Source organism: Rosa rugosa, chromosome 7 (genome assembly GCF_958449725.1).
Source record: "Rosa rugosa chromosome 7, drRosRugo1.1, whole genome shotgun sequence".
In the NCBI taxonomy this organism is placed as follows: domain Eukaryota; kingdom Viridiplantae; phylum Streptophyta; class Magnoliopsida; order Rosales; family Rosaceae; genus Rosa; species Rosa rugosa.
In genome coordinates this window covers 34,682,370-34,705,788 of record NC_084826.1, presented here as the reverse complement: position 1 = coordinate 34,705,788, position 23,419 = coordinate 34,682,370, and the positions used below count along the sequence as shown (strand labels likewise).

General features: G+C 39.1%; 1 protein-coding gene across 1 annotated transcript; it reads left to right on the top strand.

Annotated features, from left to right (window-relative positions):
- Nucleotides 1–12,754: 12,754 nt before the first annotated feature.
- On the top strand, nt 12,755–15,880 carry LOC133723214 (uncharacterized). The gene is made up of 2 exons (XM_062150030.1): nt 12,755–12,845; nt 14,751–15,880. Exon 2 carries the CDS (start codon nt 14,759–14,761, stop codon nt 15,878–15,880), a length of 1,122 nt encoding a protein of 373 aa, XP_062006014.1. The 5' UTR covers nt 12,755–12,845; nt 14,751–14,758.
- Nucleotides 15,881–23,419: the final 7,539 nt, after the last annotated feature.

Below are 23,419 nucleotides of genomic sequence, written 5' to 3'. Positions count from 1 at the left end.
GAAGTTTTTATGGATGACTTTTCTGTTTTTGGCAAAGACTTCGAAAATTGCTTAAGTAACTTAGAATTGATACTTGAACGTTGTGAAGAAACTAACCTTGTTTTAAATTGGGAAAAATGTCATTTTATGGTTAAACAATGAATAGTTTTAGGGCATATTGTTTCTAAACGTGGAATTGAAGTAGATAAAGCTAAAGTAGATCTTGTTAGATACTTACCAAACCCCACAAGTGTGAGGGAGGTCCGTTCTTTTCTTGGACATGCAGGTTTCTACAGGCGCTTTATCAAGGACTTTTCCAGGATTTCTAGGCCCTTATGTCGTCTCCTTCAAAAGGAAGTGCCATTTGAGTTTGATGAGGATTGCAAGAAGGCGTTCAACACTTTGAAGGAGCTTCTAACGTCTGCACCAATTATGCTTCCCCCAGATTGGTCTCTTCCCTTTGAGATCATGTGTGACGCCTCTGACTATGCCATTGGGGCCGTGCTAGGCCAAAGGAAGGACAAGAAGCCCTATGCCATCTACTATGCGTCGAGGACACTCAATGATGCTCAACTCAATTACTCTACAACTGAAAAAGAACTTTTAGCTGTTGTTTTTGCCGTAGAAAAATTTCGATCTTATTTGTTGGGTACTAAAGTTATTATTTATTCTGATCATGCAGCTTTAAGGTACCTAATTATGTCAAAGAAGGAGGCCAAACCTAGGCTAATTCGTTGGATACTCTTGCTTCAAGAGTTTGATGTGGAGATCAAGGATAAGAAGGGCTCTGACAACGTTGTAGCTGACCACTTAAGCAGACTTGTGAGTGAGGAGGACGCCATACCTATAGTGGAGATGTTTCCGGATGAACAACTCTTCGGAATCCAGGTAAGTGAGCCTTGGTATGCAGATATTGTTAATTATTTGGTATCTAAAACGTTCCCTAATAACATGACACGTACTCAACGTGATAGGCTTAAGTTTTTAGCTAGACAATATGTTTGGGATGATCCTTACTTGTGGAAATATTGTTCAAATAAATTGGTAAGGAGATGTGTGCATAATAATGAACAAAAAGCTATACTTGAGTTTAATCATGCTAAGCAATGTGGTGGTCACTTTGGCTCTGATAGAACTGCTAGGAAGGTGTTGGAATGTGGTTTTTATTGGCCTACTATATTTAAAGATGCATATGAGTTTTGTATGACATGTGATAGATGCCAAAGAACTGGGAATTTAGGACCTAAAGATCAAATGCCTTTAACTCCTATAATAGTTGTCGAAATTTTTGATGTTTGGGGTATTGATTTTATGGGACCTTTTCCTTCATCTCATGGTTTTCTTTATATTCTCTTAGCGGTTGATTATGTTTCTAAGTGGGTGGAAGCGAAAGCCACCAGGACTAATGATTCTAAAGTTGTTGCAGAGTTTATAAAGTCTAACATTTTTAGTAGGTTTGGCATGCCTAGAGCAATCATTAGTGATGGAGGCTCTCACTTTTGCAACAAGACCATTGAAGCTTTGCTTAGGAAATATCACGTGACACATAAGGTTTCAACACCTTATCATCCTCAAACGAGTGGCCAAGCAGAAGTTTCAAATAGGGAGATCAAGAGGATCCTTGAGAAAACCGTGGGCCCTTCAAGGAAGGATTGGAGTCAGCGTTTGGAGGATGCATTGTGGGCGTATAGGACAGCCTTCAAAACGCCAATAGGGATGTCACCATTTCGGTTGGTGTATGGGAAGGCGTGCCACTTACCTGTGGAGTTGGAGCACAAGGCTTGGTGGGCCGTGAGGAGATTCAACATGGACGTGGACGAAGCTGGACTTCATAGGAAGTTGCAACTCAATGAGCTTGAGGAAATTCGAAATGATGCCTATGATAGTGCACGGATTTACAAGGAAAAGACAAAGGCTTTTCATGACAAGATGATTCGTGGAAAGACCTTTGTAGTTGGTCAAAAAGTTCTTTTATTTCATTCTAGATTAAGACTTTTTCCTGGTAAGTTGCGCTCTAGATGGGTTGGTCCTTTTATTGTTACTAATGTTTTTCCTCATGGTGCTATACAGATAAGAAGTAACACTACTGGAGCTGAGTTCAAGGTGAATGGCCATCGTCTTAAGCCTTACTATGAGTCGTTTGTGGAGCATAATGTGGAGGATGTACCCCTCCAAGAGACGCCACCAACTGAGGAATAAATGAAGGTGCAAGTCTAGGCTGAAAGACTTTAAACATTAAGCGCTGCATGGGAGGCAACCCATTTCATCCGTAGCTGTGGAGGAGCCATCAATGCAGATTTGCTCTCTTGAACTCTTCCCTTCTCTTTTATTTTCGTCAACTTTGTTTTTATTTTAGGATTTGTTGCGTTAACTTTTCTTCTATGCTTGCTTGATGCTTTGTATGCTTTATACTTGTTTCTACATTGAGGACAATGCATGATTTAAGTGTGGGGGAAGGGTTTAACGTTTCACTTAGCTAGTTTTTGTGGTTATACAAAGAAAACAAAATAAAAAATCGGAAAATACAGAAAAAAAAAAAAAAAAAAAAAATTTGCGTTAACTTTATGTTCTTTGTTTGTTTGTTTGTTTAGTTATTATTGTTAGAGTCAAAATGAATTTTGGGTAAATATCTTCTTCATCGTAGGCGCATCCAATGGCATGTGATGTCTAAGGTCTAGTTTGGATATGAGAAGTGCTGACAAAGGGTCTCGTCCCCTGTCAATCAAGTGAGCTGAGCTCCGCCAAAATCGTTCCTCTCTTCACCTGGTCATGTTCCAAAGGAGTTACCAAAAGGAGAAGAGAAGAATCCCTAAGTCCAAAACGTTTTTGTCATGTTTGTTGCGTCATTTATGTGTTGTTGTTGTTTTGTTTTGTGATCGAGTCTTAGGATGCCCTTTTAACTGTCTAGGATGTGCTTATATCTCTGAAATTAAGGCTAAAAGAGGATCACAAGATTGAGATAATGTTTGATGATATTCTTTGGTTAATTATGACTTATGAAAAGCATATGAATGTGTAGTAGATATGGTGCATGCGTAACTTTGGTACAGAATATGAACATGTGGAAGATAAGTTATGATTCATAATAACCCTAAGTGAGAATTTGAGCCATGTGCCCTTTCTTTGTGAATGATTAATGAAAAAAATGAATTATACTCTTATTTTCTTGGCGATGATTTTGTTGATCTCATTATTCTTTTATCTTGATTGATTACATGCCATAGATTAAGTTTAATGGACTAGAGAATGCTAGAATTCACTGTTATGCTTGTTGAGACGTTTAATATCAATACATGGCCCTGATTCTGGAAAGGATAAAGGTACTTACTTAGGATTTTCACCACCATTGCCAAATAAAGCCTGTGTCCCTATTTGTGCCCGTCGTGGGACCCCCCTAGTTAACCATTTTGAGCCTACATTGAACCTTTTCTTTCATCACCCTCAAAATTCCTTAACCTTTAACCCTAGTATAGTTAAATCCTTACCCTTTGTTCTAAAGACTTAGTGGAGCATACTTTGAGACTTTGCTTGGAGTTTTGTCGTCAAGGATGAATTTTGAAGACATGAAGAAGTTCAAGTGTGGGGGTATACTTGTCCATAAGAAAAATTGTATGTAATTGCCGAAAGAAAGAAAGAAAAAAAAAAATTGAAATCGAAAAAAAAAAAAGAAAAGAAAAAGAATGTTTTCGGCAATTAAAGAGAAAAAATGTGTTATTGGTTAAGTTCTATGGATTTTAGTCCCCTATACTTTGTGGATTTGGAGTTTGCTTTAAATTGAAGGCCCATTGTTGAAGAATTTGGTCTTTGTCCGATTCACACTTGTTCAAAAGAAGGTTAGAATGAAGATTGGGCCCAACATGATGACACTTGGCCCTTTTATAAAGCCTTTGAGGACACATGACGTTTTGCTATGCATATGGTGGATTTCGAAAAAGTAGTCTCTCTACATCAGCAAGTGCTCTGCTAGGTTTTCAGGATACTTTATGATTTCCTATCCCTTCGTTTCTTTAAACCTTAAGCCTTGGCCCCATTACAACCTTTAATTGTAAGACCTCTTTGATCCTTAAGATGGGACAGCCTTTGATCTGTGGAGATGAGTTATAACTGTTGAACTTATGGCTTGGGTTCATTCGTGCATGTAGTTGATATCTTTCATGAGATCTTTTAAAGAAAGAAAAATATATATGTGCTTTCGTTTCTTATACATATGTGATACACTTGTTATTCTTTCACATATACTTGAGTGATGAGCTTTTAAGCATGAGCCTTGAATCTGAGAGAAGAAAGAGTGATATACCTATGTGAGGTTTGAATCATGACTTGTTCGAAATATGTTGAGCTCACCCATCACCATTGTTTACTCCCAAGTCTTACATGCTTATATGTGGATTATGTTTTGTAATTAGCTCTCGAATATCTTGAAGATGTGATGCTTGGTTAAGTGCTAATCTTGGTGACTTGAAAGTATGAGATTGCTGAGACAATATGTTAAAGGGCTTAGAAGTCATTGTGTATGTCAACGTTTGTGTCTTTGTTTTTAGTTTTGATTTTCGTTGGAGTCTTCTTTGTGTTTTACGTTTTTGAGTCTTGAGTCTTTGGTTTTCGTTTTCCATACTTAGTATTTTCGTTAGTTCTTTGTTTTGTTTCTTAGTCTTTTTGGTTTGTTATGTTGATTTTGCTAAGGGACTAGCAAAAGCTAAGTGTGGGGGAATTTGATAGGAGCATAAAATGCGACGTTTATAATGTTTAAACCCTATATTTTGCTAAGTTATTTCCTTTATCTTGATCAATTTAACTTAGTTAGTGTTTTACAGGTGTAAATGGAGTCTCAAAGTCCAAAAATGGCTAAGGAAGGCACAAGTGGCGCAGAAATGAAGAAAAATGAAGAAATGGAAGTTTTCCCAGTTTGACTAGGAAAAGGAATCCCAGTTGAAGTAGGAGTCTGAAGCTGACTTGGACTAGGAGTTCTGCTTGGACAAGGAAACCCAATTCTACTCAGATAAGGAATACTAGTGTGACAAGGAGTCCCTGTTGGATAAGGATTACTCAAGAAGGTTCCGGAAGAGTGTAGAAGCATCTCGGAAAAGAAAGCAGTATTCAACTAGGAAACCTACTTGCATATGGAGTTCTACTTATACTAGGAGAGCCTTGGAACGTTCATGAAGTATCTAGAAGTCTCAAGAAGATCATATGCCGTGCACATGGAAGAGCAATCCACTTTGGATTCGGTTTTGAGAGAAATATGGAGTTGGAATTCGAAGTGGAAAAGGATTGGAATTGTCGTGAGATTCTTGAAGGTTCTAGGGAGTTCTTGACGTTTCATTCTTCAATAAGGCGTGGAAGACATGTGAGAGGCATGTGATGTGAAGGAAAACGGAGTTGGACTTAAGTTCTGCTTTAAAAGTCAAATCCATTACAGATTCGGATTACTGCCTGTGCAGATCAGTCAACTTCAACGGAGTGCCATTAATCTCTCAGAGCTCAGAAAATTATGATCTTTATATGGTTGGAAAGCTACAGATGTCTAGTTTCCAGAAAGTTTTACAGCTCAGCGATATATATTTTCTAGAAGAAGTTATGGCCGTTTTAGTGCACTGAGGTCAAGTCTGCCGGAAATCTGCTTTGTGCCAAACAAGTCCTAGATCAACACAACTTTGGAGAAACCAAGTAGAAACGAATTGGGAGTGCCTTGATACGTTCTCATATATATACCTAGTGTATTTGACGTCTCCACAATTTCGTTTCTCACCGGTTTGCTCTTGAGTTTCAGGTTTTTGCTTCTACAAGTTCCTAGCCGTGCCATCCTCCATCCTTTGCCGTGATCTTCACCTTGTGTTGCTGCCTTGGATCTGCTTTGGACCTTGGGACGTAGTCAAGGGTTGTTCATACCATCTTCATCATGTTTTCCTCTCGGTTTTGTAACTTGTTAGATATAATTGCTGTTTTTGTTTTTCTTTGTGTAAAACCGAAACCATGAGTTAACTTTCTGATTTTTGGATGCGATTTTGATATGCTTTTCTATGTTTGATGTGTTTGTGTGTTCTTGATGCTTGTTGATTGCCGAAATATGGAATGATAATCTGGTTTTGTTTTATAGATAACTTTTGCATGTTCTTGTTCTTTGAGTGCACGCTTAGGATGATTGCATGTAATTGGAGCTAGTAATTAGGTGAACGCTTGTTGATCCTAATTCAATACGGTAGTAAAGGCTTTGTACAAAGGTCGAGATCAGATTATGCATGTAATGAAAAGACTTGCTTTGAGTACTTGAATTTGCATGTTTATTGACTAAACTTTCACTTGCTCTTAATGATTTGAATGCATGAGATTATGAGTCGCTTTGATTGTGTCATACCTGCATTTGAAGTATATTGGTTAGGCGCTTGTTCTAGTCAATTGTGTAAAGGGAAGTCATATAAGGGACATTGGGCGCTTGTAACTTTGTTTCTTGGTCGATATCTTTCCATGGTAATTAACAAGATTAAGGGATGCATGAATATGTTGTTCTTGAAAGGTTCTTGATAAATTGTTTTCCAAAAATCCTTCTTTTCCCACCTATGTAAATAAAACGTTTTTAATCTTTTAATGTTTTAGAAAATTTCTGTTTTTCAATCTTCAAAAACCCCCCTATCTTTTATGTTATGTGTTTTTGTATATTTGTAAATAAATAAAATTAACTTAGAGTTTTTAGGTAGCATGTTCATGTAAATAAAAAAATAAAAAAAATGTTTTATAAATTCGTGAATAGTAAATATGTGTTAGTGTTTTCTAGGAATTAATTTGGTGGTTTTTAGGATTTTGTTTTGTGTTTTTTAGGTGTTCCTATATTTTAGGGATTCTTTGGTGTTTTTTAGGAAAAGTAGTTAGAGTTAGTTTTGACTTAGGATTTCTTGTTTGACTTGGTCAATAATTTGTTTTCTTGTAGATTAAGTAATTCTAATTAAATAATAATATGTATCCTTGTTGTATATGGATTCCCTATGTGATATGGATTTGTAAAATGTATTTAACTAGGAGTAGGATTTCCAAAACCTTTTCTAACTTAGTTTTCTCTCTAATTTTCGGATCCTATATATATGTAGACTTGTATATTTGTTTCTCTCATAATTCTTTTCTATCTAATTTCGTGTGATATATGTATGTGTTCTCTCTAACTCTTGTTGTTCTTTCTTGTAAATTTGTAAAGTGTTTTTCGTAAACTTGTATGTTTGTTCTTTAATTTTCGTAAATTGTATATTCTTTTCTTTGATTTTGTTCTCACATGTTAGCACCCTCAATCCCCGGTTTAGAACGATCCCTGCTTACTCTATACTAACGCTCGACATTTTCAGGGTTTAAATTGGCGATGCTTTTGCGCGTATCAGTTTTAAGAAACAAAGGGTTGATGCGCTCAAAGCAAGCGCATAATTTAACCCTGAAATATCGTTAGTAGTATAAGCAAATAGGGATCGTTCTATTCCGGGGATTGAGGGTACACCTGTCATTGTTAAACAATTAAACAATTAAAATCAAAACAAAGTATAATATTCACACATATGCACATTATTTACGAATTAAAAGGGGGTTTTTGATTTTGGTTTTTCTGAAAATAAAACTAAGTTAATAAAACAATTAAAATGCAAAAACATAAAATTATAAATGGAATGCAAGAACAAAGATCAAAATCGAAACATATGATTAAAGTTGATTCAAGTTCATCATTGTTCATCATAGTCATGCAAGAGGAATTGATCATGTGAAACGTTCAAAGCAAACAATTTCCCATATTTTACTTTCAACGCTAATTAATCTAAGTGAAAGCACATAGACTAATCCTATCAAACATGCATTCAAGCCCTAGAAAGCTAGTCAATCATACATGTCTAACGCATTAAGCATCTAGAAAGGCTATCAATTCAAATGTGCAACTTAGTATGAAAAAGTCCACCTAATTGCAATCTTCTTTGATTAAATTCGGTTTTTGTACAAAACCTTTACTACTTATTGATTCAAGAACACAAAACCAAAAAGTTGATTCATGTTCTTAAATTCGTAGCACCAATTATATAAAAACCCTAGGTGTTTGCAACCACATAAGATTAAAATACAAAAGTTATCTATCATGCAAATTTAATCAAACACTCACACATAAGCAACCATAAATCGCAAAACATGAATCTGAAAATTAACAATTAATCATAGAATTTCAGAATTCGAAACTTGTTCAAACACATGTGTCAACTAGGGCATAACCAACGAAAATTACAAAGCAAAGGTTACAAGGAGAATCGGATTACACCAAGAGATGGAGATGGGATGAATGGTCTCTTGAATTTCGAAAGCAATCTTCAAGGATGGTGATGGATGATGTGCACGGCTTGTCCTCTTCTTCCTTGGCCTTGCTTGAACTTCGTGGTTGCCCTAGAGGATGGAGAAACTCACGGCTATGCTAGAGGGATTTTCTGATTTTTCTGAGTTGTAAATTGTATGGAGAGGGGAACCCTTGACGTTGAGAAGAGGGGAGACTATATAGGGAACGGCAACTTGGTCTCCAAGGCCGTGCAAAACCCTAGAGAAACTCACGGCAACAATGTCTAACTCCACATAATTTCCTCCAATAGAATCTTGCCAAGTAAGCCCTATGACATGTATCAACCAATCACATAATTTTCTAGAATATTTCCCTTGATTTTCTTGCCGAAATACCATGATAATATTCTGATTTTATCTCTTGAAATTCGGCAACAACTCCTTTAGAGAATATAGGAATGTATCTAGACTTCCTTTGAGAGCTCTTTGTGTTCAACACATATTCTCTTCCCTTAAAAGTCTCCCAATAAAATCTCCACGAAATCTTCTTATTATTTTCTGATTTTCAAGGCAAGACTCCTTCTTTCTCTCTTGCTTTGGACGGCAAACCTTTCTAGGGTTTCTTCCATGCGTCACAAACCCTAATTGCTTGGGCCTTGATGGGCCTTGATCCATTTTGCCGAAAATCCAATAAGTCTTGAGAGTTTTTGGGCCTTGTTGCTTCAACTTCAAGCCTTTATACATTCCAACGCCATAACACTTCATTCTTCCATTTCTTTTTCATGGTAACGTTGGAAACTTCATTGGTAAGCTTTCCTCCCTTTCGCAGGGTTTCCTGGTTGAAGCAGGAAAATTTCTGCTCATTTCTGTGGTCCATTGTTCCTCATTTTTGCTCCCCTTGACGTTCGCAAGCTCCTCTTTCCATTTATGAGTTCATTTCCACTTTTTAGCTCGGAGGTCCTGAAAATAGAAACTAGTAAGAAAAATAGAAACTTTCCTAAAATGAAAAATGGCAACTTTCCTAAACTGAAAATGGGAAACTTTCTAAAAATGAAAAATAGAAACTACCGAAAATGGAAACTTACTAAAAATGATAAATAGAAACTACAAAAATAGAAACTTTCTACAAATAGGAACTTTCCCAATCAAAGAATGGAAACTTTCCTAAACAGAGTTTTATTAAGGAAATAACGCAGAAAATGTAGGGAAATGCAGTTAAAACGTCGCATTAAAATGCTCCTATCAAGGGTAAGGAATTTAACAAAGTGTCCTAAAAACCTAGCAGAGCTCATGTAGATGTAGAGACTTCTATAAATCCACCAAAGCAAAACGCCACACCCATAGAGGTAAAATAAAAGGCCTAGTGTCTTTATGTTGGGCCTAATCTTCATTCTAAACTTCCCTTGAAATCTCGTGAACTGGACAAAAACCAAATTTTTTCGATAGTGGGCCTTCAATTCAAAACAAACTCCAAATCCACAAAGTATGGGGGACTAAAATCCATAAATTTTTTTTCTTTCTTTTTCTTTTCTAGCCGTACACATTTTTTTCTTTTCTTTTCTTTTTCATTTTCTTTTTCACAGCTTTCACATAATTTTTTTTTTCATAGACAAGTCTACCCCCACACTCGAACTTTCACCTCTTCTAAATGTTCATCTCTAACGCCAAATCCATGTAGTAAGTCTCAAAAGATAGCTCCACTAAGTTGTTAGAACAAATGGTAGGATTGTAACTATACTAAGGGTTTGGGGTTAAGGATATTTAGGGTGATGAAAGAAAAGGCTTACAATTGTACGCTCAAAGGGGTTTATCTAGGGGGTTGTACATCTTGTGCACACAATTTGGGACACATGCTTATTTGGCAATGGTGATAATTCCTAGGGTGCCTTTATCCTTTCCAGAATCAGGGACATGTATTGATAAAAGTCTCAATGATAGGAGCACAAAGTGCGACGATATTATTGAGTATGTGCCCTATTTTAGCCTTGTTTCTCCCTTAGTTTCGTGTTTTGAGTCATTAAATCATTTTGAGAGTATTGTTGAGTGTTTGGCGTGAAATAGGCAGAAAATGCAAAATTCATGAAAAATCCTAGCTGGATCATGATTACTCACTGTCAACATTCTTGCGGTCTTTACATTTTAATTCCCTTTATTTTCTCTAAAACATTATCATTTTGTAGGATACGTTGCTTGGTGGAACTCTTGAAAACAGCAATGATGGAATCAGAAAATAAAGCATTTAAGACGTTTGACCAAGCAATGAAGGGAAATAAAGGAGAAAGACGTTTTCAGTTGGGGAATAAAGGAGAAAGATGTTTCAACTGGAAAATAAATAAGAGACAGATGTTTCAGCTTGTTAAAAGACCCATTATGAGAGGAATTAAGGCCATAAAGGAGACGTTTCAGTTGGGAAATTAAATGAATTATGATGCAATCCCATCCGTCCAAATGATGAAGGGTATGATCGACAAAAGCCAACCAATGCTCCCCTATAAATAGGCAACGTCCAGACCAGAATTATGATCACTTCCTTGCCTATCACTTCCTAGCCAAAAACTATTTTGAGATTCTGCCCAATTCACTCCTCAAACCTCCATCACCTACAAGACCGAGACCACCATCCTTCCATCAATCTACAAAGCTCTTAGGAGCTGAGTCAAGGACGCTCCACCACCATAGCAGAGACTAGTTTATCACCTTGTTGCTAAGCCGCTGAGGAAAGCTTCAAAGTGTCACTATGACTCTACTTATAATTTTTGTTTCGGTTTTGTGTGTTTGGATTTGTGAGTTGTGTAATTGGAGACATGAAATTTTCAGAATATTTTTATTAATATTTTTGAGATTTTCAGTTTATTATTGAGTTGATTTCGAGAATTCTTTTATGATGCATGTTTCAAAATATTGTGCCCTTTTACGTGTTTAGGTAATTTTCAAAGTTAGGTTAATAAGTTTGCAGGCTAGAATAACGGTGAGAGTTCTTGGGTGTGATAGGAGCATTTTAATGCGACGTTTTAACTGCATTTCCTTACATTTCTTGCGTTATTCCCTTAATAAAACTCTGTTTAGGAAAGTTTCCATTCTTCGATTGGGAAAGTTCCTATTTGTAGAAAGTTTCCATTTTCGGTAGTTTCTATTTTTCATTTTTAGAAAGTTTCCCATTTTCAATTTAGGAAAGTTACCATTTTTCATTTTAGGAAAGTTTCTATTTTTATTGATAGTTTCTATTTTCAGGACCTCGGAGCTAAAAAGTGGAAATGAACTCACAAATGGAAATAGGAGCTTGCGAACACCAAGGGGAGCAAAAATGAGATGCAAAGGACCACACAATTGAGCAGAAATGAAGAAATGAAGCTTTCCTGGTCCAACCAGGAAATCCTGTTCGAAAGAGGAAACTGTGTGAAGCAAAACTCTGAAGCCCATTGAGATGTGTGATCGAAATTATGATGGACATGACGTTGGAGACATCAAGGCTTGAAGAGGACGCAAGAAGGCCCAAGAATTATCAAGCAAGATGGACTTTCGGCAAAAGTGGATAAAGCCCATGTAAACTAGGGTTTTGTGACGTCAAGAGAAAAATGTGGAGACTTAAGAGTTTTGCCGTCCAAAGCAAGAGGAAATCAAGGAAGAGTTTTTAAAAAGGAAAATATATTTTCCTTGGGGATTAAATTTGCCGTGTAATACTTAAGGAGAAAAACAAGGTGACAACATGGGAATTTGATAGGAGCATAAAGTGCGACGATATTATTGAGTATATGCCCCATTTTAGCTTTGTTTCTCCCTTAAGTTTCGTGTTTTGAGTCATCGAGTCATTTTAAGAGTATTGTAGAGTGTTTGGCGTGAAATAAGCGGAAAAAGATAAATTCATGAAAAATCCTAGCTGGATCAGGATTCCTCACTGTCGACTGTTTTTGCAGTCTTTACATTTTAATTCCCTTTATTTTCTCTAGAAAATTCTGATATTCTCCTGCTTGTTGTAGGAAACCTTGGCTGGTGGAACTCTTGGAAACAGCAACGATGGAATCAGAAAATAAAGCATTTAAAGACGTTTGACCAAGCAATGAAGAAGGGAAATAAAGGAGAAAGACGTTTTCAGTTGGGGAATAAAGGAGAGACGTTTTCATTTGCGGAATAAAGGAGAAAGATGTTTCAACTGGAAAATAAATAAAGGAGAAAGACGTTTCAGCTGTTAAAAGACCCCATTATGAGAGAAGTTAAGGCCATAAAGGAGACGTTTTCAGTTGGAAAATTAAAGGAATTATGATGCAATCCCATCCGTCCAATGATGAAGGGTATGATCGACAAAAGCCAACCAATGCTCTCCTATAAATAGGCAACGTCCATACCAGAATTAGTATCACTTCCCGGCCTATCACTTCCCGGCCTATCACTTCCTGGCCAAAAGCTATTCCAAGACTTTGCCCAATTCACTTCTCAAACTTCCATCACTTACAAGACCGTGACCACCATCCATCCATCATTCTACGAAGTTCTTAGGCGCTGAGTCAAGGACGCTCCACCACCATAGCAGAGACGAGTTCATCACCTTGTTGCCAAGCCGCTGAGGAAAGCTTCAAAGTGTAACTATGACTCTACTTACAATTTTTATTTCGGTTTTGTGTGTTTGGATTTGCGAGTTGTGTAATTGGAGACATGAAATTTTCAGAATATTTTTATTAATATTTTTGAGATTTTCAGTTTATTATTGAGTTAATTTCGAGAATTCTTTGATGATGCATGTCACAATCTTGTGCCCTTTTATGTGTTTAGGTAATTTTCAGAGTTAGGTTCATAAGTTTGCATGCAAGAATAATGGTGAGAGTTCTTGTGTGTTTGCTTAATTTGCCAAGGGTAATTGTTATTTGTTAAGGCGCTGAGTTAAACAAGTAGCAATTAGTTCTAAAAAGTGGTAAAAATCATGCTTTAATGATTAAACGATTCTGGAAATTATGTGTTAAATTCTATGTGTAATGGTTAATTTGCACGTGTGAGTTGATTCGAGGGTTAGATAATACTACTAGTTAAGAGAATTACGCTGAGTGTTTTCGAAAATTAGTAGTATTAGGCTTGGTAAGGACTTTTCCGATCCAAGCCTACATTAGAACGAATCAGATAAATGGATTGATCCGCTGAGGCTTTTCATTTGGGCTCTTATCTATGCATTTAAGATGGGCACAGTTTTGTAGCATGTTGAAATGAATTTCTGAGTGGTATTGGTCTAGGTTAGGGAAGTCGATCATTGTATATAGTTTTATTTGTTTTGTTTTTATTTTAAGTAGATTAGGAACCAAATTTCAAAACCCCCATTTTATTCTTTTATTTGTTAATTGACCTTTTTGTGTAGGTGTACCCTACAATCCCCGGACTGAACGATCCCTGCTTATCCTATACTGACAACTACATTTTGCAGGGTTAAATTGTGAGGCTATTTCAGCCGCATCAATTTTTGGCGCCGTTGCCGGGGATTGTTAAAATCCCTTGCACTTAAAGTGTCATCGATTTTGTTGTATATAGAATGCATGTTAATTTTTGTACTACACTTGTGGAATGGTGACAAATTGCGATTTATGTTAGGCCAAGCTATAATTGTGATTTAGTTTAAGTTTTATGAGTGTTACAAAATTAAGCATGTCTTTTATAATTGTTGTACAATTTGTAGAAGTTTGTTTTTTTTAGCATGTTGTAAATTGTATGTGTTTTACTTAGATTAATATACTTAGGTTGTTATTAATTTAGTTAAATACTTAATTGTTTTAAGTGTGTAAAATCGTATGAGTAGACAAGGGCCCTTTTGTTAATATTGGCCTAAACCCTTCAATAGTACCTTGCTAAGGTCTCTTGGGGTTGAGGGCGGCCTTTATTAACACTTGGAGAACGGTCTAACACATAAGTTAATTTCCCAGCTGAGTAAGGGGCATACGGATGGTGTCTAAGGTTGAGACCCTGGGTGATGGGTTAAATTGGATCTCAGAGATACTATAGAATGTGCGTACACCACTATGTGGGAGTAGCCGATAGGGACCTAAACCTCAATGAGGGAGTTGCCTCCGTAGTATCACCAAAATGAGTCCTCCCTCTCACTTAACTCTTAATCTGGCCATTCGGCCTTCTGAAACAAAGGAAAGAGACTTATGTCTAGGCGACTATCCCTATATCGTATCTCACCAATAGTAGTGGTTTCTATTGGGCTCGACTTACAACTTGAAATCAATTGAGATATTAACTAAGTTTATAACAAACTTAAACTTAAAAAAAAAAAAAAAGATAAAAAAAAAAATAAAAAATGTTATGTGACATGCTTAAGGTATATTGGATTAAACATGACCTTGTCGAGGGTAGCTGTTCTATAGTCCCATTGCACAAACGAGGTCCTCTGTTCCAGTACCTAAGTATGTAAATGTAAAAGTAACTTAGAAAGTAGGAAAGACATAATGTTTGTATTTCGAACCTTGTATATGTTACTAACACTTGATTTGGTCTTAAAGGTCCATGAATGTCCACTGTCTCTGATAAGACTAAGGAGCTCTTTGAGAAATTGGAACGTGCTAAGCAAAGGGCAGAACTCACTTTTTCAGACCGCCCTCTTCTAGAAAGGAGGGATTCTCAGGACTCTAACTATTCAGGTTATAACTCCTCAACTAGATCAACCGAGGAGATCAACAAACCTGACCATTCTGAAGAAGGAGAAGAACAAGTCTTTGAAGAGGAGGAAGAGGAGGTCACTGAAGAGGACGTTGCGAATACAGAAGAGGAAGAAGAGGAAGAGCACGCCCGTGTTGAGCAAGTACAAGCACCAATGGCTGAGACTATTAGGCAACTGTCTAATCCTACAGGTGGGGGTGCTGCGCCCTTATGCATTGCCTATCCAGAACCAGGAGAGGGGCTTAATGATGATTTTGAGTTAAAGAGTGGGTTTCTGCATCACCTACCCAAGTTTCATGGGATGAGTAGTGAAGACACCAATAAGCATCTCAAGGAGTTCGAGTTTGTCTGTGGGAGTATGTGCCCTAAAGGAGCTGATATCAATATCTTGAAGATGAAGGCATTCCCCTTTACTTTGGAGGACAAGGCCAAGACTTGGCTATTTGAGCTGCCTGCTGGGACTATCAACACTTGGGATAGGATGAAGGGCGAGTTCCTTACGAAGTACTTTCCTGCCTCAAAGGTCACTGTTTTGAGGAAGCAGATTAGTGGAATCACGCAAGGACATGAGGAGAATTTCTGCAATTATTGGGACAGGTTTAAGAGCCTTGTAGCATCATGCCCTAACCATGGGATGAGTGAGGGGTCCCTCCTTACCTATTTTTATGAAGGACTCACCGCTAATGAGCGTGGTCTGTTAGATGCTGCTGCTGGAGGGTCCTTTATGGATAAGACACCTGCTGATGCAAGGGAGCTACTTACTAATCGTGCACTAAACTATCAGCAATATGAGGGGGTGCTTTCCACTCAACGGAGGGTACATGAGGTGTCCACTAACTCTGCTCTTGAAGACAAGGTCAACAAGATGTCTACTCTGCTGTCTCAAGTCTTAAACGGTAATGGAGGAGGAGCAATGGCTCAAGTGTGTGGGATGTGCTCGACTCAAGGGCACCCCACTGATAAATGTACCTAGCTTGCCTCTCCAGAAGGATGGGAATCTGTTAACGCCCTAGGGTATCATGGAGGTCAAGGCGGCCCGAGGTACAACCCTTACTCCAATACGTACAATCCTGGGCTCAGAGATCACCCCAACTTTCGTTGGGCCAACAATGATAACACCTTGAGACCACCTCAAGGCCCAGGTCAGAATTCTCAGCGCCCACCAGGTTTGTTTTTGAGGCCTCAGGTACCTCAAACTTTTGGTATTCCCAATTCTGTCCCTCCACCTCCTGTTTCTAATACTTTGAGTGCCCCTAATTATGATGAACTGTTGAAGTCCCTTGCTGCGGGGCAACAACAACTTAACACGGCTACTCAAGCTTTGGTTGTAGGACAGGCGACCCATTCAAAGGATATTGCAGAGCTCAAGAATCAAATGGGCCAAGTGGTGGATTTCATGGGTCGAATTGCTGAAACAGGGAAGCTACCGAGCAACACAGTGCCTAACCCAAGGAATGAGCACGCCCAAGCCATCATCACTAGGAGTGGACGCGTACTAGTTGACCCTCCCAGAGCCCACAAGAAGATCCAAGCGGCCCATAATGAAGAAGAAGACGTTGTGGAGGTGTCTAAGGAGGATGTTGAGAAGGACCTAGCTACATCAAGGGTGGAAGTTAACGTGCCCCAAGCTGAGGCACCCAAAGGTACAATTCCTAACTCTAGTGGTTTAATTAAGACTAACCCAGTTGTTTCTATACCTTTCCCAAGCAGGTTTGCCAAGACGAAGAAAGATAAATCTGATCAAGAGATCTTGGAAATCTTCAAGAAGGTTCAAGTGAATATGCCCCTGATTGAGTGCATCAAACAAGTGCCTAAATACGCCAAGTTCTTGAAGGAGCTTTGCACCACAAGGAGGCAGACAAGATTGAAGGAGGTGGTGAAAATGAGCGAGACGGTATCAGCCGTTATCCAGAGGAAACTACCCCCAAAGTTGAAGGACCCAGGGAGTTTTTCTGTTCCCTGTATCATTGGTGACACCAGGTTTGAAAATGTGATGTTAGACTTAGGGGCATCCATAAATGTTATGCCTTATAATTTGTATGTGTCCCTAGGTCTAGGCCCTCTTAAAAGGGATAATGTTGTCATTCAACTTGCTGATAGGTCTAACAAATACCCTCAAGGGTATGTTGAGGATGTTCTTGTGCAGGTAAACCATCTGATATTCCCTGCGGATTTCTACGTATTGGACATGGAGGAATCACCCCTAAATACCACTCCATTACTTTTAGGGCGTCCCTTTATGAGGACTGCAAGAAAGAAGATCGACGTGTACAAAGGGACTCTCACCATGGAGTTTGATGGTGATGTTATACGCTTCAACATTCTTGAAGCCATGAGGTACCCTGTTTCTGACTTGAAACCGTGCTTTGCTATTGATGTAGTTGATTCACTCGCGCAGGTTTTTTTTCTGAAGCAATGGTTGAGGATGAATTGGCTCTGACCCTAGAGGAGGGGGTCAGATATGATGCAAATGGGGTACCTATCCCCAAGGTTGAGTGGGACGTTGAGGAGCCTAGAGTGATCAAGACTGTGGCCTCACTGGAGGCTCAGCCTATAAAGAGGTCAATTTCCTATTTGTCAATTCCGGTTTCTACTAATAAAATGCTACGCTCTATTGTTCAGGCACCCAAGTTGGAATTGAAGGTACTCCCTGAGCATTTGAAGTACGCGTACCTAGGAGAAAAGGAGACCCTCCCAGTGATCATATCGTCAACGCTGGAGGTAGAGCAAGAAAGGAAGTTGGTGGACGTGTTGAAGAAGCACAAGACTGCCATTGGTTGGACTCTAGCAGATATCAAGGGGATCAGCCCAACCACGTGTGTCCACCGGATCCTGTTAGAAGATGGCGCCAAGCCCACAAGAGAAGCCCAAAGGCGTCTACATCCGCCCATGATGAAGGTGGTCCAAGACGAGGTGATCAAGTTGCTAGATTGTGGGGTGATCTACCCCATTTCTGATAGTAAGTGGGTCTCTCCAGTGCAAGTGGTGCCCAAGAAGTCTGGGGTGACAGTGGTACAGAACGAGGATAATGAGCTAGTGCCCCAGAGATTAGTGACTGGTCATAGGGTATGTATCGACTACCGGAAGCTGAATGCCACAACGAGGAAGGATCATATGCCCTTGCCTTTTATTGACCAGATGTTGGAGCGCTTAGCGGGCCATTCCTACTATTGCTTCTTGGACGGATATAGTGGGTACAACCAGATCTGCATAGCCCACGAGGATCAGGAGAAGACGACCTTCACGTGCCCCTTTGGGACCTTTGCTTATAGGCGCATGCCCTTCGGCTTATGCAACGCACCAGGTACTTTCCAAAGATGTATGCTTTCCATTTTCTCAGAATACATTGAAAATATTATTGAAGTCTTTATGGACGACTTTAGTGTCTTCGGTAAAGATTTTGATACTTGTTTAGAGAATCTAGGATTGATACTTGAGAGGTGTGTAGAAACTAACCTTGTGCTGAATTGGGAGAAGTGTCACTTCATGGTGACACAAGGGATAGTGTTAGGACACATAATATCTGCTAGGGGCATTGAGGTAGATAAGGCTAAGGTTGATCTTGTACGTCACTTACCCTCCCCCACAACTGTGAGGGAGGTACGCTCTTTTCTTGGCCATGCAGGATTTTACAGGCGGTTCATCAAAGACTTCTCCAAGGTGGCGAGACCTATGTGTGCCCTATTGCAAAAGGACGTGCCCTTTGTGTTCAATGAGGATTGCAAGAAGGCGTTTGAAAAGCTCAAGGAGTTGTTGACCACGGCCCCCATCATGTGCCCACCGGATTGGAGTCTACCCTTCGAGCTTATGTGTGATGCATCAGACTATGCTGTTGGAGCTGTGTTGGGCCAGAGGAAGGATAAGAAGCCCTATGCTATTTACTATGCTTCTCGGACCCTCAACGACGCCCAGCTCAACTACTCCACCACTGAAAAAGAACTCTTGGCTGTAGTCTTTGCTTTAGATAAGTTTCGTTCTTATTTATTACACTCTAAAGTAATTGTTTACTCTGACCATGCAGCCTTGAGATATCTGATGATCAAGAAGGAGGCCAAGCCCAGATTGATTAGATGGATCTTGCTGCTGCAGGAGTTTGACCTAGAGATCAAGGACAAGAAGGGAAGCGAGAATGTGGTGGCGGACCATTTGAGCAGGATAGTACATGAGGAGGACATCCAGCCCCTACAGGAAACTTTCCCAGATGAGCAGCTCTTTGGGATAGAGGTTAGTGTGCCCTGGTATGCGGATATAGTTAACTATTTAGTCACTAGGACATTTCCTGACACACTTTCCAAAGCTAGTAAGGATAAATTGAAGAAAATGGCTAGGCACTTTATTTGGGATGAGCCCTATTTATGGAAACATTGTAGTGACCAAGTCATTAGGAGATGTGTCCCAAAGTCTGAGCATAGGTCAATTCTGTCATTTTGCCATAGTGAGGCTTGTGGAGGCCACTTTGGGCCTCGTAGAACGGCCTTGAAGGTCTTAGACTGTGGATTTTATTGGCCCACTATCTTCAAGGATGCAAACTTGTTTTGTATTTCTTGTGATAGATGCCAACGGACTGGTAATCTTGGCCCAAAAGATCAAATGCCCATGAGCCCAATAATAACTGTAGAAATTTTCGATGTTTGGGGCATTGACTTTATGGGCCCATTTCCTTCGTCTAATGGCTGTTTATATATACTATTGGCTGTGGACTATGTATCAAAGTGGGTGGAAGCAAAAGCCACCAGGACTAACGATTCAAAAGTGGTTGCAGGTTTCTTGAAAACTAACATATTTTCCAGGTTTGGTGTGCCACGTGTGCTGATCAGTGATGGAGGTTCTCATTTTTGCAACCGGACAATCGAGGCTTTGCTGAAGAAGTATGGGGTAACCCATAAGGTGTCCACGCCCTACCACCCTCAGACCAGTGGCCAAGCAGAGGTGTCCAACAGGGAGATCAAGAGGATACTCGAAAAGACAGTGGGCCCAACAAGGAAGGATTGGAGCCAGAGATTAGATGATGCATTGTGGGCCTACAGAACAGCCTACAAGACGCCTATTGGGATGTCTCCCTTTAGGTTGGCCTACGGAAAGGCATGCCACCTTCCAGTGGAGCTAGAGCACAAGGCTTGGTGGGCTGTCCAAAAGTTCAACATGGATTATGATGAAGCGGGCCTACATAGGAAGCTACAGCTAAATGAGCTTGAGGAGATAAGGAATGAGGCCTACGATGCTTCATGGATCTACAAGGAGAAGACAAAGGCCTACCATGACAAAATGATCCGCGGAAAAAGCTTCCAAGTGGGCCAGAAAGTTCTGTTATTCCATTCCAGACTTAAGCTATTCCCTGGTAAACTTCGTTCTCGTTGGGTTGGCCCATTTATAGTTACAAATGTGTTTGCTCATGGTGCTGTAGAGATCAAGAGTGAGAAGACGGGGAAGGAGTTCAAGGTAAATGGGCATCGTCTCAAGCCCTACTATGAGTCCTTCGTGGGGCACACATTGGAAGAGATACCCCTCCAGGAGGCACCCCATGACGTGTGAACAAGGAGAAGAGTCCCGGCTGAAGGACTATAAATATTAAGCGCTGCATGGGAGGCAACCCATTTCAACAGAAGCTGTGGAGGAGCCATCAACGAGAGTTTGACATTTCTATCCCTTCACTTGCTTAGGTTGAATTGTACTTGTGTCTTTGTTTGTTTGTTTGTTTATTTTACCCTTCCCATTGAGGACAATGTAGATTCTAAGTATGGGGTGGGTTTACACCTTTATTTTCAGAATTTTTTTCAGTTTAAAAAAAAAAAAAAAAAAAAAAAAAAATTTATTTTGTTGGTTTTATAATCTTTTTGTTTGTTTGAGTCTTAGGATGCTCCTAACGTCTAGGATGAACATGTCTCTGAATTCATGGCTGAAGGTTTTCACAATCGAAATAGGACTTAATTGAATTCTGTGGTTAATCGACGTTGTGATACTTGTATGAAGATTTGAGATAGGATTGTAACTTGGTTCATTAAGCATGCTAGGATTAAGTCTGATTCATTTGACCCTAAGTGAGCTTTTGAGCTAAAATACTTTCTTTTCGAGTGCTTAATTGATAATTCTAGAATTTCGTGGCTGTATTTGCAAAACCTCATCATTCTTTGAAAATCCAATGATCATGTGCCATAGATTTTAATGGACTAGAGAGTACTAGAACTCGGCTGTTGTGACTGTCAAAACTTGTATGCCATAATATGCACTGATCCTGGATAGGATAGAAGGCATTAGGGTAACCACCATAGCCAAACAAGCATGTGTCCCCAATTGTGCCCGTCGTGGGACTCCTTAGAATGAACCCCTTTGAGCCTACGTTGAAAACCTTTGTTTCATCACCCTCACTACCCTACCATGAGCTTAGTACAGGATATCTCTACCCTTGTCCTAGGGACTTAGTAGAGCATGACATAATGTGTAGGGGTGACGATGAAAGACAAGTGTGGGGTGGGGAAAATTCAAAAAAAAAAAAAAAAAAGAAGAAAAAAAAATTTGCCATAAAAAAAAATTGAAAGAAAATGAAAATGAAAAAGAAAGAAAGAAAGAAAAGTGGCAAAAGAGAAGAAAAATTGAAAAGAAAACTCTTGGGAAATTGTTGAAGTGTGGTTTTGGACATTCAAATTTGTAGAAGGCTCAAAGTTGAAAATTATGCCTTTGTCCATTCCCATGTTGGTTAGAGTGAAGGTTTGGCCCAAAACAATGATATTTGGTCTACAAAAATGGTGACATAAGGTGGTCCATATATGCTCTGCTAGGTCCTTAGGATTTTTGTATCCTTAATCTTCATTTCAAAAACCCTAGCTTAGCCCCATTGCAACCAGTTTCAAGTCCTTACTTGATCCTTGAGATGGGCAGCCTTTGGTGAGTGGAGTCAGTTATGCAGTCGAGCTTATGGTTTAGGTCCATTTGTGCACTTAGTCATTTCATGAGGTCTTTAATAATTCTTCACAAAATGCGTTTATTGATGAAATATGCAAGCTGTTTGTTGCCTTACAATTTGTTCTCTTGCATATACTTGAGTGTGAAGCTTTTAAGCATAGCCATTTCTGAGAGAAAAATCGAGAGTATGCCTTGTGAGTTTGGATTAGACTCGTTCGAAACATGCTATCATTCACTGTATAACTTAAGTTCTCCACATCTTACTTAGTCATATGAGCGTTACATGTTTATTAACCATGGAATTATCTATGCGATTTTGATTAAGTGTTTAACGTGAAAGCCATGAGTTTGGAGTCTCTGAGACAACAGTTATGGGTAGTAGAGTCATTTACTTGCTTTTTGTCGAGTCTTTGTTTTGTTTTGTATTTCTGTTTTGCTAAGGGACTAGCAAAAGCTAAGTGTGGGGTATTTGATAGGAGCATAAAGTGCGACGATATTATTGAGTATATGCCCCATTTTAGCTTTGTTTCTCCCTTAAGTTTCGTGTTTTGAGTCATCGAGTCATTTTAAGAGTATTGTAGAGTGTTTGGCGTGAAATAAGCGGAAAAAGATAAATTCATGAAAAATCCTAGCTGGATCAGGATTCCTCACTGTCGACTGTTTTTGCAGTCTTTACATTTTAATTCCCTTTATTTTCTCTAGAAAATTCTGATATTCTCCTGCTTGTTGTAGGAAACCTTGGCTGGTGGAACTCTTGGAAACAGCAACGATGGAATCAGAAAATAAAGCATTTAAAGACGTTTGACCAAGCAATGAAGAAGGGAAATAAAGGAGAAAGACGTTTTCAGTTGGGGAATAAAGGAGAGACGTTTTCAGTTGCGGAATAAAGGAGAAAGATGTTTCAACTGGAAAATAAATAAAGGAGAAAGACGTTTCAGCTGTTAAAAGACCCCATTATGAGAGAAGTTAAGGCCATAAAGGAGACGTTTTCAGTTGGAAAATTAAAGGAATTATGATGCAATCCCATCCGTCCAATGATGAAGGGTATGATCGACAAAAGCCAACCAATGCTCTCCTATAAATAGGCAACGTCCAGACCAGAATTAGTATCACTTCCCGGCCTATCACTTCCCGGCCTATCACTTCCTGGCCAAAAGCTATTCCAAGACTTTGCCCAATTCACTTCTCAAACTTCCATCACTTACAAGACCGTGACCACCATCCATCCATCATTCTACGAAGTTCTTAGGCGCTGAGTCAAGGACGCTCCACCACCATAGCAGAGACGAGTTCATCACCTTGTTGCCAAGCCGCTGAGGAAAGCTTCAAAGTGTAACTATGACTCTACTTACAATTTTTATTTCGGTTTTGTGTGTTTGGATTTGCGAGTTGTGTAATTGGAGACATGAAATTTTCAGAATATTTTTATTAATATTTTTGAGATTTTCAGTTTATTATTGAGTTAATTTCGAGAATTCTTTGATGATGCATGTCACAATCTTGTGCCCTTTTATGTGTTTAGGTAATTTTCAGAGTTAGGTTCATAAGTTTGCATGCAAGAATAATGGTGAGAGTTCTTGTGTGTTTGCTTAATTTGCCAAGGGTAATTGTT